The sequence below is a fragment of the Oncorhynchus gorbuscha genome, linkage group LG10 (genome assembly GCF_021184085.1).
Source record: "Oncorhynchus gorbuscha isolate QuinsamMale2020 ecotype Even-year linkage group LG10, OgorEven_v1.0, whole genome shotgun sequence".
Taxonomy (NCBI): Eukaryota; Metazoa; Chordata; class Actinopteri; order Salmoniformes; family Salmonidae; genus Oncorhynchus; species Oncorhynchus gorbuscha.
In genome coordinates, this window is record NC_060182.1 from 23642468 (window position 1) to 23656812 (window position 14345).

Consider the following 14345-nt stretch of genomic DNA (forward strand, 5'->3'; position numbering starts at 1 on the left):
TTTAGTAGAAACCCTAGATAGGAGCATGTTTGACGCAATTCCGTGGTTGACCTGGCCTGACCACAGATCTAAGATTATTCCATTTCTTTTCTTTATCATTAGGAGAATGCGGAAACAGACCCTCAGTGGTTAACATACAGTTGGAGCACTCTGGGTTATGTCTGGTGTATTATCACAGGTATCAGTCAGGTATTTCTAGGATATCAAATACCTTTACTGTCAGTAATCTTTCAGAGACCAAGTGCCTTCCAGTTTCCTCAGCTACTCAGAGGTGCGGTTTACACTGGAAGTCTTTAGATTAGTCATACTAACAAAACGGCTCAAGATTCCCAGCACCAGCTCATTAAAATGCAATACTTTGTCTTAAATTTGTGGTACATTGTTTACAAAAAAATATTTAACCACAGCAATGAAAAGTCCTACAATACCATTTCAGCAGAGGGACTTCTGAAAGTTCAGTAAAACAGAGCAGAATTTACACCTCTGAGGACTAAACTATATTCCATACCGCTGTTCAGACGAAAGTTTTCAATCCTACATTTAACATTTACATTTAAGTCATTTAGCAGACGCTCTTATCCAGAGCGACTTCCTAGTCCTGGAGATGTACGATTCATAATTTCACAAAACTAATACAGAGGGAAACCTAGTTCAATTTACCAAGCCACAACTTTATTTCCATCTCGGGTATAAATTGTACAAACAATAGTAGATTAAACCAGCAAACTTTCAGAACCCACTTCGACCAGCAGCCTACATCGTCAATTCCTGTGAATATAAGAATACAATGTGTTGATACATGTACAAACTAAACCTTGTCATAGTTAAGTACCAATCTCTTCTCAGGACAGAAAGGTTGGCTTCAGTAGACTCAGAAGAACGAAAGTCACTGTATCAATCATCACTGAAGAGAAAGGATCTCCAGCTAGTAGATCCTACGATAACTGACAGGTCACAACTCAAATCTACAAATATTTGAATTGAAGGGACCCTGTGCTGGATAACACTGTCTGGTGACAAGGGAATTGTGTGGTAAAATATACTTACCATAATAGCATTGACAATATCATTGTTGTTGTTTTTAAGGGCGCGTACAGCCTTCGCTCGCGACACGTTGGCTTGTGACATCACGAGTTCAATGTCCTTCACCTCAACCCCTGTCTCGTCAACCTATGCATCGAGACAAAGCATTAGTATCAGACAGTTTAACTCGCACTGCAATTCACTGATATCAAGGGGAATGGGGGTTTTGGATTGGACCCACAATAACCCCATTACACAAGGGAGACTACTACAAACTAGAAGCTAATTAATGGAGGCAAACAGAGTTATACCATCTAAAATGGACAAAAAGTATGGTACCTGGTTTCTGATAATGTATAAACCTATCATAGTTTACAGCGGTCTGGCTTCTGATCATGTATAAAACTAAACCCCATCATAGTTTCAATTGCTCTTCTCAGGACAGAAAGGTTGGCTTCAGTAGACTCAGAAGAACGAAAGTCACTGTATCAATCATCACTGAAGAGAAATGACCTGCTGATGATTCTATGTTAACGTTTCACCCATCAAGGCCCTCACCTCTTCCTCTTCGCTCTCCTCTTGTACAGTGGGAGTCTGTGTGTTTTCCTGGACGTTCGACACGGCTTCTCCCTGTACCTTGAACTTCTCTGCCGCGGCAAGCTGGGCTTGTTGTGAAAGATCCTCGATCTGAGACACAAAGGGAGAGAAACAGGCCGTGACATCAGCGCTGTAACCTTTGGAAAGAACCCCAACACCTTGGTTGAATGGACATTACACTGCACATTTGACTGATACCATTAAGAATATGTAATTCTGGTTCTGAAAGAGCAGATTAGATGAGATGGAATAACATGACATTTAAAAGGGATCAGAAAACAAAATTCAAACGGTGTCCATCTTACCTTAGCCTCACCAAAGACAATGTACGTGTCTGACGCAGGGCTCTTGTAGACGTCTGGTTTGGTGATAACGAAAAGGATATTTTTAGACTTGCGAATGGTAACCCTGGTGACCCCCGTCACCTGCCTGAGACCCAGCTTAGACATTGCCTGGAGAGAAGCAAAGAAACATGGGTCATGCTCTATTTTGAGTGGAAATGAACACTAGCTCCAACAATGGACAGTTATAGATGGCATAGTAATTTAAATAATTCAATGTATACTTTTAAGACTGGAATGCCTTATGAAAACAAGTCTAGATAGTTTCAAATTAGTTACCTTTCGTGCCTTCTTTTCACTACGGCTCTGTTTGGCTTTGCTAACGGGTTCTTCATCTATTTCTGCAGCAGCTGCAAGCTGTGGAGGAAAAAATATAAATCCTCCTTTAATGACAGGCAAGATGTAGATTTTTAGAGAACGAGATCAAAAATTCAACCCATATGTAAGAATATGGTGTGCGCGGTAAAAATAAAGCATATTAAAATATCCCTTTGGCCTTCTCTTCTCAGAACAGGAAGGATGGCTTCAGTAGAATCAGAAGAACGAAAGTCACTGAATCAATCATCACTGAAGAGTCCAGGATTTATTCTAATCATGTCGGGAGTGAAATATAATGGTTTACTGCATCACACCCATACACCGTAGAAGCAACGTGCTAAATTAATCTGTTCTGTGGCCTACCAGACCTCTGCCCGAATAGTCTTATCTGGGCACTTGGTCGCTCTCAGGTGGTCTTACCTGCGCTTGCTGTGTCTGTGCAGAGTCGTGTTCCTCCAGATCTGGTACAGACTCATCACTGTCTGATTCAGTGCCAGACCCTGTAAGCCACCCCCAGAAAAACAAGCATTATTCATATGGTCACTGGCACGAGCTGCAGAAAACCAGTTCTTCTACAGTAGCCTTTGTAAGAGAAGTGTAATTGCATAGGTATTTAACAGAGCAAAGTCCATGAGGCACAACAGAGACTAATACAAATCGAGATGTTGAATGAGCGCAACATTGGTTGGTGGTAGGTGAATTTAACCTATTCATGTGGCAGTGAAACAGAATAAAAATGGGTATATGTGGATGAGGTTAACAAAAACGTCAGTGTAGAAATCAACAGACCTGCTTAGAAATGTGAAAGTATCTGGAGTAGTAAAATCTTGCACATCCTTTGCATATGGATTTGAAAAGTTCTCCCAACTTGACAAATCTGTATCACAATGACAGAACTGCCACCCCCTTGCCATTCCCCTCAAAAGTACTTTTATAGGCTGACAGAAATAGAGCTCCTTCAGAAAGTATTCACACCCCTTGACTTGCCAACATTTTGTTAGACAGAATTTAAAAAGGGATTCAATTGATTTTATCGAAGGCTTAATACACCATTTCAAAACAGAGGTCTGAAACATCTTAAATAGTCAAGCCTTTTGTTATGGCAAGCCTAAATAAGTTCAGGAGTAAAAACATGCTTAACAAGCCACATAATAAGTTGCATGGACTGTGTGCAATAGTGTTTAACACAAATTTCGAATGACTACCTCATCTCTGTATCCCATACATACAAATGTCGATTCAGTCGAGTAGCGAATTTCAAATACATTGTCAACCCCAAAAACCAGGGAGGTATTCCAATGCCTAGCAAAAGGGCAACTAAAAAAAATATAATTTAAAAGCAGACACTAAATATCCCATTGAGCAAGGTGACGTCATTAATAATTATCAATACACCCAGTTACCACAAAGACACAGGCATTCTTCCTAACGCAGTTGCCAGAGAGGAAGGAAACCACCCAGGGATTTCACCATGAGGCCAATGTTGACTTTCAAACAGTTAAGAGTTTAATGGCTTACAGGATGGATTTATATTGTAGTTACTCCACAATACTAACCTAATTGACAGACTGAAAAGGAAGCCTGTGCAGAATTTAAAAATATTCCAAAACAAATATCCTGTTTGCAACAAGGCAGTAAAGTAATACCGCAAAAAACAATGAATGTTTTGTCCGGAATAGTGTTATGCTTGGGGTAAATACAATACAACGCATTAATGAGTACCGCTCCATATTTTCAAGCCTAGTGGTGGCTGCATCATGTTATGGGTATGCTTGTAATCGTTAAGGACTGTGGAGTTTCAGGATTTAAAAAAAGAACGAGCTAAGCAGACAAAATCCTAGAGGAAAACCTGGTTTAGTCTGCATTCCAGACATTTGGAGATGTCAACTTTCAGCAGGAAAATAACCTAAAACTCAAGGCCAAATGTTCGAGTGGCAGAGTTAGTTCTTAAATCTACTTGATTTTCTAGCAATGCTCAAGAACCAATTTCACACGAGTTTGAAGACTTTTGAAAATAATAAATAGGAAAATGTAAAACAGGTGTGGGTCTAAGGTGCTTACTCGTGAATACTTATGTAAATGAGATCTGCATTTAATCTAATAGATTTGCAAAAAAATAACATTTTCACTTTGACATTAGTGTGTAGATGGGTGCAAAAGTGTATTTTTAAAATCCATTTTGAAGTTAGGCTGTAACAAAATGTGGAATAAGTCCAGGGGTATGAATACTTTGAAGGCACTGTAATAGGGCTCCTCATTTCACTATAATTGAGAGACCACCCCCAGAAAAAAACGGTATATAAAAGCAGGGCATTTACATAATTTGAACCTTATCTTGTTGGGAGGAAAAACACTGGAATGTCTTGTTTGAAAGTACACAGTAAAAATGTACGCCAAATTATAAAAATGGCACTCAAATGGGAGCCCCGAATTCTCCAATCAATAGCTCCAATAACTACGCGTGATCTTTGAAACAGGCCAGTTCAGAGGTTACATTTGAGGAAAAGCTAATACAGACTACTACAATCTCTACTTTCTTTAGCTTAAACCTTAAAAAGTGAAGAGACTTGAACGGGCCACAGAAATCAACACTGGTGGGCAAACAGAGGACACAGACAGACAAAATAAGGAGAAATACCCTTGTCATTCTTGATCACAGGATCCGGTTTGGTAGGGGGTTTAGCAGGGGCAGGGTTTGAAACAGGTGCTGGTACAACGGCTACTTCAACAGGCTTAGGGGGAGCTGGGGAAGCTACAACAGGCTCGATGGGAACAGGCTTAAGGGGAGCTGGTGCAGCTACCACGGCTGCATAGGAAGCAGGCTTAAGGGGAGCTGGTCCAGCTACAACGGGCTCAACAAGAGCTGGCTTAGCGGGTGCTGGTACAACCGGAGAGGCCTCAATAGGAGTTGGAGTAGCCACAACGGGAACGGTCTTGACGGAAGCTGGTGCAGCTATAACTGGCTCAACGGGAGCTGGCGAAGCTACAACCGGAGACGCCTTGACGGAAGCTAATGCAGCTACAACCGGAGACGCCTTGACGGAAGCTAATGCAGCTACAACTGGAGCAGGCTTAAGGGGCGCTATTGTAGCCACAACGGGCTTAACAGGAGCCGGCGCAGGTACAATTGGAGCAGGCTTAGAGGGAGCTGGTGTTGCAACAATGGGCTTAACTGGAACTGGCTTAGGGGGAGCTGGTGCAGCTACAACTGGAGCAGGCTTAAGGGGAGCTGGTGTAGCCACAACGGGCTTAACTGGAACTGGCTTAGGGGGCGCTATTGTAGCCACAACGGGCTTAACAGGAGCCGGCGCAGGTACAATTGGAGCAGGCTTAGGGGGAGCTGGTGTAGCAACAATGGTCTTAACTGGAACTGGCTTAGGGGGAGCTGGTGCAGCTACAACTGGAGCAGGCTTAGGGGTAGCTGGTGTAGCAACAATGGGCTTAACTGGAACTGGCTTAGGGGGAGCAGGCTTACGGGTAGCTGGTGTAGCAACAATGGGCTTAACTGGAACTGGCATAGGGGGAGCTGGTGCAGCTACAACTGGAGCAGGCTTAGGGGGAGCTGGTGTAGCAACAATGGGCTTAACTGGAACTGGCTTAACAGGAGCAGCTACAACTGGAGCAGACTTAAGGGGAGCTGGTGTAGCAACAATGGGCTTAACTGGAACTGACTTAGAGGGAGCTGCTGTAGCAACAACTGGAGGCGGCTTTAGGGGAGCTGGTGTAGCCACAACAGCCTTAAAAGGAGCTGACGCCACTACAACGGGCTCAACAGGAGCTGGCTTAGGGGGAGCTGGTGAAGCAACTGGGGCAGGCTTAGGAGTCCCTACTACTGTAGGGGGTGAGAAGACTGGCATATTTACTGGCTCCTCTGGTGGAATTAGTGGGGGAAGGTCATCGTCATCCTCCAGGGCAGGTGCTGCATTGACCTCTTTCACCTCAGCTTTGAGCAGGCGCTCTGGCTTGGCCATGGGCATTCCAGAGGCAGCTCTAGGGGTAGAGGCAATAGCGGCAGCAAATGACACAGGGGCTGGTGCAGCAGGCTTTGAGGTCACTTTGAAGGACACAGGGGACGCCACAGGTTTGGGAGAGGCAGGCTCTGGAGCAACAGTTACTGGCGTGGCCACTACTGGTGCAGGAGCAGCTTTAGGCTCCATAGGAATAGGTTTGGCCTCTGTGGGGGCAGGAGCCTCTGCTGGGGCTGGCAGGTCAGCAGCAGGCTTAAAATACTCTTTTTTAGCCTTTCTTTGTTTGCCAACCTTCACAACCTTGGGTGCGGCACGACTGCCCTGGCTGGGAGTTCCAGAAGCCCCGGGTGAGTTAGCTAGGGGGGAATGGGGTGTGGAGGAGGTAGGAGAAGCAGAGGAGGCAGACATAGAAGAGCGTTTTCTTCTGCCAGGGACAGCCTTTGGGGTAGAGCCACCCTTGGCCTCTTTGCCTTTGGGCTTGGCAGGGCCAGAAGCAGTCTGAGGTTTCTTTGAAGTAGCCAGACTTGCAGGGGCAGAGGGTGTAGCTGAATGAAACAAATTTGTTTAAAAAAAAAATGTTTTTACATTTGGAAGACAAGGATGTCAAAGCCTGAACCATGCGGGTTAAAAGATCGGAACACACAGGAGGCAATGTTACCTCAGAAATCCTGGGTTAGGAAAATAAACACCACACCAAACTTCTTTCCGAAATGGAAGGATTTGTTGCAGGGCAGCACACTCAATTTAAAGTATTCAGGCAAAAAACACACGTCACATTTTCTACAACATTACTCTAATTTCATAACCAGAGATTCAAATTGAGGACCCACTCAGTGCAGAGGAAAGACTAAGTTTGGCAAACGCATTCGCAAAGTATGGCACGATTTATACCAAAATGAATTTGTGACCGGTCAAATTCAAAGGCACTTTAGAGGTTATAAACAATGCTATGCAGAACAAATAACACTTAAGATCATTTGACCTAAACCCTAGGTAGAATGATGAATTGTAGTTTACAGAGTTTCAAAGTTAAGCTACACCAGTGCTCCCAAACATTTTCACTCATGCCCCCTTTCGTCATAGCGAACCCCATAGGTTTGGGAATCACTATAGTATAGGTACAAATAAAATCAGTATTTCATTGAAACATTTAACCAATTCACTATGTTTAGTACTACCATTTTTAAAGCAATCAACAGCAGATGTGAGAATGATTAAAAGATACGGAGGATTAAAATGGTGTACCACAATGAACAAAAAGCCTTAAACTGCAACTACAACTCCCACAAATGGATACAAACACATTAATTGGAAACAAATATCAGTGTTGAAAACACACTGCAGTTAAAGCACATGAACACAGTTGGCTTGGTGCATTCTTCCTGGACAAACACCAATAAGCACTGAGAGAAAATAGAGCAACAGAAACAGAACAGTCAACATCTGACGACAAGAGGAAAAAGTTGCTGGAAGTCAACTCTTTACATGAAGTGCTTAAATGGACTGGCCTGTTTCAAGGTGAAACAATGAGTTTAAACCAGTGACGTAAAAGATAGCGAGCCCTCTATAACAAGCCGTAAAATAAAATCTTGACATTCTTAATTCTCTCAACATTAGCCCTTTTCATTAAGCATATTGAAATACAAAAAGATAAATTGGGGAAAACATACCATTTACAAGGTAATCTAGGCCCAGTGGGTGCAAAAGTTAGCAAGTATATAAGAAACAAAAGATCTGGAAGGGGGAGCTGCTGTAAGAAAGTAAAAGCAGCTTTTACTTTACACACAAAATGACCCACCTGACAGGTGCCGGGTGGAGATGGTCGGGCCTGCACGATTTGACGTCACCTTTGGCTGGTCGGCCTCAGAGAAGGCCGCAAATGCTTCTTTCTCAACGAGAGTTGTGTTTAGTGTGGCAGTGTCTATGGTCAAATCAGTAGGCAGAGATTTTGGTTCTTTGGCCCCAAGGTTCGAGCTGACCACTTCAGTGCATGGTACTGCAGCTTCAGGAGCTGGCTTCAAACCCACAGTCTTCACATCTTCAACGATTGTCTCAACTGCAGGCTCAGGGGTGACTTCTGGAGTTCCACGTGCCATCCCATCAATAGTGTCTACGATTGGCGCGTCAACAGCATCAGCGATGGGCTCTTCAGCAGCAGGCACAGGTTCTTTGACCACTTCAATGGGTTCTTCAGCCATAGGTTCCTCAGCCACAGCCTCTTGACTAGCTGCCACGGTAGCCTCTGTAACTTCAGCTGAATCTGGAATGATTATATTTTCAGTTGCTTGGGTGACCGGCTCTTCTGCAGCAGCTTCTAGGTCTTCAACAGTTGGTTCTTCATTTGAGGCATCAGGTTCGTCGGAAAGAGCAGTTGGTTCCTGAACATGCGTTTCTTCTGCGGCAGATGCAGCTGCCTCAACTGGTGAGACAGATTCTTGGATCACTGCTTCCTCTGTGACACCAGGCACTTCAGTTTGCGCAGTGGCTTCAGGTGTTGCTTTTACACCATTAAGTTGTCCACTAGCTGCCTCTCCAGAAGCCATGTCTGACACTGAATGGGATTTGATTTCTGGAAGAAAAGTGGAGCCTTCTGGAGGCACAGGACTCTCCAATGGGGCATTGGTCACGTCGGGCACAGACATCCCAAGGGGAGCAGAGGAACTCAACACCCCTGGAGCTGATAGGAAGGAAAGGAGGAGGAGCGGAAGGAGCAGCAGGGGATAGTCACAGCGATAGCGTGTTTTTTTTAAAGCATATGATCAAAATGATTTAACACCTTGTTTAAGAAAATCTAGCTACACTAATAGTACTCCCCTATACGAGAGACTAAAACATGAGGAAGGCAGGGTCCAAAATGTTTGAATTATGTGACAAAATATTAAGAGGAAACAATTGAATAAGAGTACATTTTTTAGCAATGGGTTTGTGATCTACATCTACCAATTCAGTTGAACCAAGGTGTTTGTGAGGTTGTTCAAGGATGCAGACACGAGCTTTCCATTTGTTATAACTGAACCTAAAATGGGTGAATGTGTATACCAACAAAACAAACTTGTGCCCATGTCCCAGTTATCATGCAGTGCCCAAATGCACAAGATTGTACTTGGAAACACCTTGAGACCGAAAGTGAGGAAAACCTCTGAAGACAGAGTAGCATTCAATACACCTACAAACCGTAATGACAACATTTCAGAGTGAAGTGTCTTGCGACAGAGACAATCATGCACACTGGAAAACTAGAAAACGTCCTATTCTGTTATATATAATGAGACAATTTAACAACCTTACCCGAAAAACCATCAAATAACTACAATTGAAAAGTTTTTTTTTCTCTCACCCATTTCATGCAACAAACCAATCCCCCAGTAGGATTTTCAACACCTTTCTGAAACACAGACTTCCATGCGGAACAAAAAAAAAAACAGTCTAACATTAATTCCTAAAGCCTTCACGTGTGGTCTTCAGCTAAAAACCGTTATCACTAGTATGTGGGCTCTCCATAAATCCTTCACTGTAGTTTCTCAGCAACTTGATTAAACAAGCACCTGTGGTACTGAACACCCATGTCTTCTCCAATCAATATCGGTAGTCTTCACTTATTTAGCACATGCATCTTCTTTGGCTGCCATCATGACCAATGGACTTCAAAAGCAATTTGTGGTCTTAATCAGCGCCACCCCAGTCTCTTTGGGGAAACATTGACTTTCATCTGCTTATAACGCTTCTAGTACAGGGCTTGGTCGTGAGGAAATCCATAAAAGTTTCACCAATTATAATCACTAGCATATTGACATCGTCGCCATACTAATCAGAATTTAGTTTGTTACAGCACGAAAATGCTTTAAGAAAACCACAATGCAAACTCCTTTCTAGTCAAAACCAAATGTTTCTCAAATGACTTGAAAAAGCCATAAGCTACTTCACAGAAGCAGCGTACCTTTGACATCAACATTTAGTCAAATCAATGCCATAACAGGCCCGCACTTGTTAGGGCATCAGTACATTACCATAGTAGAGGTTGGCCGATTAATTAAGGCCGATTTACGCGAGTGCAGCAAGGAGCCAAGGTAAGTTGCTAGCTAGCATTAAACTTATCTTAGCATAATCATACTAGTTAAACTAGTAATATCAACCATGTGAAGTTAACTAGCTTGTCCTGCTTTGCATATAATCAATGCGGTGCCAGTTAATTTATCAATGAATCACAGCCTACCTCAAACTTCGCCAAATGGTTGATGATTTAATAAAAGCGCATTAGCGAAAAAAGCACAATCGTTGCATCTAACCATAAACATCAATGCCTTACTTAAAATCAATACACAAGTATATTTTTTTGTAAACCTCCATATGTAATTAAGAAATTCATGTTAGCAGGCAATATTAACCAGGGAAATGGTCACTTCTCTCAGAGTCAGAGTATATGCAAGTTTGAGCCACCTGGCTCATTGCGAACTGTGAAGAATATTTCTTCCTCACAAAGACCGTAATTCTTGTCAGAATTGTACATAAATATGACATAACATTGAAGGCTGTGCAAAGTAACAGCAATATTTAGGGTTGCCACTCGTTCCAACAGGAACAGTTCCGTATTCACTGAAAGAATAAACATTGTTTTCAAAATTTGAACAAACTGACCTAAAGCTCACATCTGTGTTTATTATATTATAATTAAGTATGATAGTACAGTCTGACTGATTGGTGGTAGGCAGCAGCAGGCCTGTAAGTATTCATTCAAACAGCACTTTCCTGCATTTGCCAGCAGCTCTCTGCAATTCTTGAAGCACAGTGCTTTTGATCACTTCAAGCCTATCAACTCCCGAGATTAGGCTGGAAATACTATAGTGCCTATAAGAACACCCAATAGTCAAAGGTATATGGAAATACAAATGGTAGTGGGAGAAATAGTCCTATAATTCCAATAACTACAACCTAAAACTTATTAACTGGGAATATTGAAGACTCATGTTATAAGGAACCACTAGCTTTCATACTTTCTCATGTTGAGCAAGGAACTTAAACGTGAGCTTTTTTTACAATGGCACATACTGCACTTTTACATTCTTCTCCAACTGCGTTTTTGCATTATTTAAACCAAATTGAACATTTTCCATGATTTATTTGAGACTAAATTGATTTTATTTATGTATTAAGTTCAAATAAACATGTTCATTCAGTCTAGTTGTAATTGTCATTATTACATATACATACATATATATATAGAAAAACAAATTGGCCGATTAATCAGTATAGTTTTTTGGCCCTCCAATAATTGGTATTGTCTTTGAAAAAAAATAAATAATCATAATCGGTCGACCTGTATACTATAGCACTATCATTACCATCAATTCGAAAGTAAAAGCTGGAATTTCAGATAAAATAAACAGAAAATAGCAGTAAGCAATGGACACTTAACATGGTCAATGAGAATGTAGTGTGAATAAAAAAATTAATAAAGCTGCCATAAAAAAATATATTTTATGTGGACTGGAATTTCCCAGAACCAGAAGTAATTCCTACAACTCTACCATCAGAGTCAGTGCCACTCCTTTATACCAAAGGTTGCTATTAGTTTGACCACATAATTAATTCCTGTTCCTTTAAAATGTTCCAAGCACAAGGCGACTACATAAATACCCATGCATTGGGAAGTGTTTCACAACCCAGTTGTCAGTGCAGTAACATTCAACAGGCAGTTGTGAGTGAGTTTGAGTAAATAAGGGGTCCTGGATAACCCATTTGGACTGCAGTGAATTTCAGGACACAACAACCAAATTGTTAACACACAGTTATTCCCAATTTAATGCAAAGTGAGGCAATGACCGGCCTTGTCAAACATAATTCTAGAGGGCTACTCACTTCCCAGTATAAAAACAAGGTTTCTAGTCTGGAAGTTGTGGATAGAGACAGAGTAGATAGAGACAGGGTATGGTTTATATGATCCATCAGCTGCTCAGCCCACCCACCCCCTTAAAATAAACCCGACACCACACCTCCCCATTTATGCTGAGAATGTGTGTAAAGCAGGACTCAACAGGCGACCCAGAGTTCCAAGTCAACGTCACCAACAGATGTTAGTGTCATTCAACAGCAGTGTCACCTGCTTGATTATTTCAGTGTCAACAGAGGAGTGTTACCTTTCCCAAAAGGAATTAAACCAATATAGAGCTCTGAAATAAAAGCCACCACTCCACTCCCAATGGGGGAATATGACTTCTACTGCAGTGTTTGAGTTCCAGGACCCCATTAGCCCTGTAGTTTAGTATCTTAGCATGCATGTGTGATATAATAATGCAATACGAACCCGTCTCAACTTGCGGCTGTTGCATCTCCTGCTCAGTGACTGGGACCGTCTCTGTGGCTTCGCCAGGCATGCTTGTGTCTGAAAGGAGAAATCAAGTAATGATCACCAGGAATAACTTACATTTAAATCAAGTGAGGCTTGAATAAAACACAGCCAACTTACTCATTATTTTTTTACATGGCTCACTGACTAGGCGAATGCAGAGCGCTGATGGCTTCAGTACTGTACTGTAGTAGGAACTGGATTCAACGTGTCTGTGTTCAAATATCAATCATTCCCAGCTAGATCTCATTTATACTAAGTACAAGCTACTGTACTTGAGTAACATTTGAATCACTTTACTACTGATACTGTCAAATGTAACTTTATGCAACTTACTGACTGAGGGGTAACTGGCTAATGGATAGTAGCTAACGTTAGCCATTTTAAATTATAACTCAAGTGATGTGCGTGTTTCACGTGTTGCTACATAGCTAGCATTAGCTACAGCCCTAGTTAGCACACAAACAAGCCACTTTAAAATGATTAATTAACTAGTTTATGTTAAACTGCAAATCAATCAAATCAAATCTGTTTAATATAACATATCAGCAACAATAAACACTCGTATCAACTTTTAAACTCTACAAAGAAAACGAAAAAGTTAGCAAGCTAACGTTAAACTCACTTTCTGGCGAACAAGCTCCACTTGAAGCTAACGTTAGCTAGCTGGCTGTGCACGGTCACAAAAAGCCGACAGACAATTTTACGTGTTCATACACGGACGTTTACTAAACACTTCACAAACTTGGTAACACTTAAAATTCGTCCTGTGTTATCAACTAGTTAGCCTGTTCCAGATAGGGAATGTGAGCAGTCATGTTCCCCCATTTTGTACCAGAGATCGACTACATAACTGTGAAAATGTGTACATACAATGATATAGATTAATATCCACATAAAGTGTATGACAAATGTATCATGTACTGTCGGAACCCTGTTTAAAATATTTTCAAAGACAATAAACGGTTAGATTAAGATAGATTAGCGAGAGACTCACCGAGTCAGGATTCTATATCCAAGATGGTTGTGAGAGAGAAATTCTGACCTCTGTCTCGCGGTGTTATCACATTTTGCACTAGCTTCTTCTTCCGGGTTGTTCCGGTGTTTCCAAGTGGTGTTCACACTATTTTTTCCATAACATCTATGGCGTATCCGTTCAGAGGTTTTTCAGGTGAAGTTACAACAAACCGTCATATTTGAAATCTGCAAAGTTGACATTATATGGTGGGACATTTTAACATTTGACATTCTGGTAGGCACTGTTGTTTTTGTGTGTGACTTGATTGTGTCTGTTTTAATCTTTCAGCACTGGTCAGCTTCTTTGTCTGGGCCTCATTAACACGATAAATGAACACGGCAGTACAAATCATTAGCAACTTCAGTGACATCAGGATGGCCACGCAGTTATGGGTGAACAGGGAGTAGAGGAGGGGGCTGAGCAAGCACCCTTGTGGGGCCCTTGTGTTAGAGGATCAGCGTAGTGGAGGTGTTGTTGTCTACTTTTACCACCTGGGGACGGCCCGCCAGGAAGTGCATGACCCAGTCTGACAGGACACCCCCAGGTGTTGTGCCATCAAGTGTGCAGATGACACAACAGTTATAGGCCTGTTTACCAAAAAAGACCAGACAAAGCGAGTACGCCCCCACCCACATCGACGGGGCCGCAGTGGAGAAGGTGAAAAGCTTAAAATTCCTCAGTGTACACATCACTGAAATCTGAAATGGTCCACACACACAGACAGTGTGGTGAAGAAG

At 42.1% G+C, this 14345-nt stretch overlaps 1 protein-coding gene and 3 non-coding genes across 7 annotated transcripts; all 4 read right to left on the reverse strand.

Annotated features, from left to right (window-relative positions):
- Nucleotides 1–650: 650 nt before the first annotated feature.
- Nucleotides 651–13666, reverse strand: LOC124045707 (nascent polypeptide-associated complex subunit alpha-like). 4 transcript variants are annotated; one of them, XM_046365247.1, is made up of 9 exons: nt 13588–13666; nt 12549–12626; nt 4918–6792; nt 2700–2779; nt 2241–2318; nt 1926–2072; nt 1582–1710; nt 1048–1170; nt 651–768 (listed from the first exon to the last, which is right to left on the reverse strand). In XM_046365247.1, exons 2-9 carry the CDS (start codon nt 12616–12618, stop codon nt 754–756), a joined length of 2517 nt encoding a protein of 838 aa, XP_046221203.1. In that variant the 5' UTR covers nt 12619–12626; nt 13588–13666; the 3' UTR covers nt 651–753. The 4 variants fall into 4 exon arrangements, with proteins under 4 accessions (XP_046221203.1, XP_046221204.1, XP_046221206.1 ...); XM_046365248.1 differs by lacking the exon at nt 4918–6792 and adding an exon at nt 8046–8924 and having other exon boundaries at nt 13588–13660; XM_046365250.1 differs by lacking the exon at nt 4918–6792 and having other exon boundaries at nt 13588–13664.
- LOC124047041 lies at nt 838–911 on the reverse strand. Its single transcript, XR_006841091.1, has one exon. It is a non-coding gene; the product is annotated as a small nucleolar RNA SNORD59 (small nucleolar RNA).
- On the reverse strand, nt 1455–1528 carry LOC124047042. The gene has a single exon (XR_006841092.1). It is a non-coding gene; the product is annotated as a small nucleolar RNA SNORD59 (small nucleolar RNA).
- LOC124047043 lies at nt 2462–2535 on the reverse strand. The gene has a single exon (XR_006841093.1). It is a non-coding gene; the product is annotated as a small nucleolar RNA SNORD59 (small nucleolar RNA).
- Nucleotides 13667–14345: the final 679 nt, after the last annotated feature.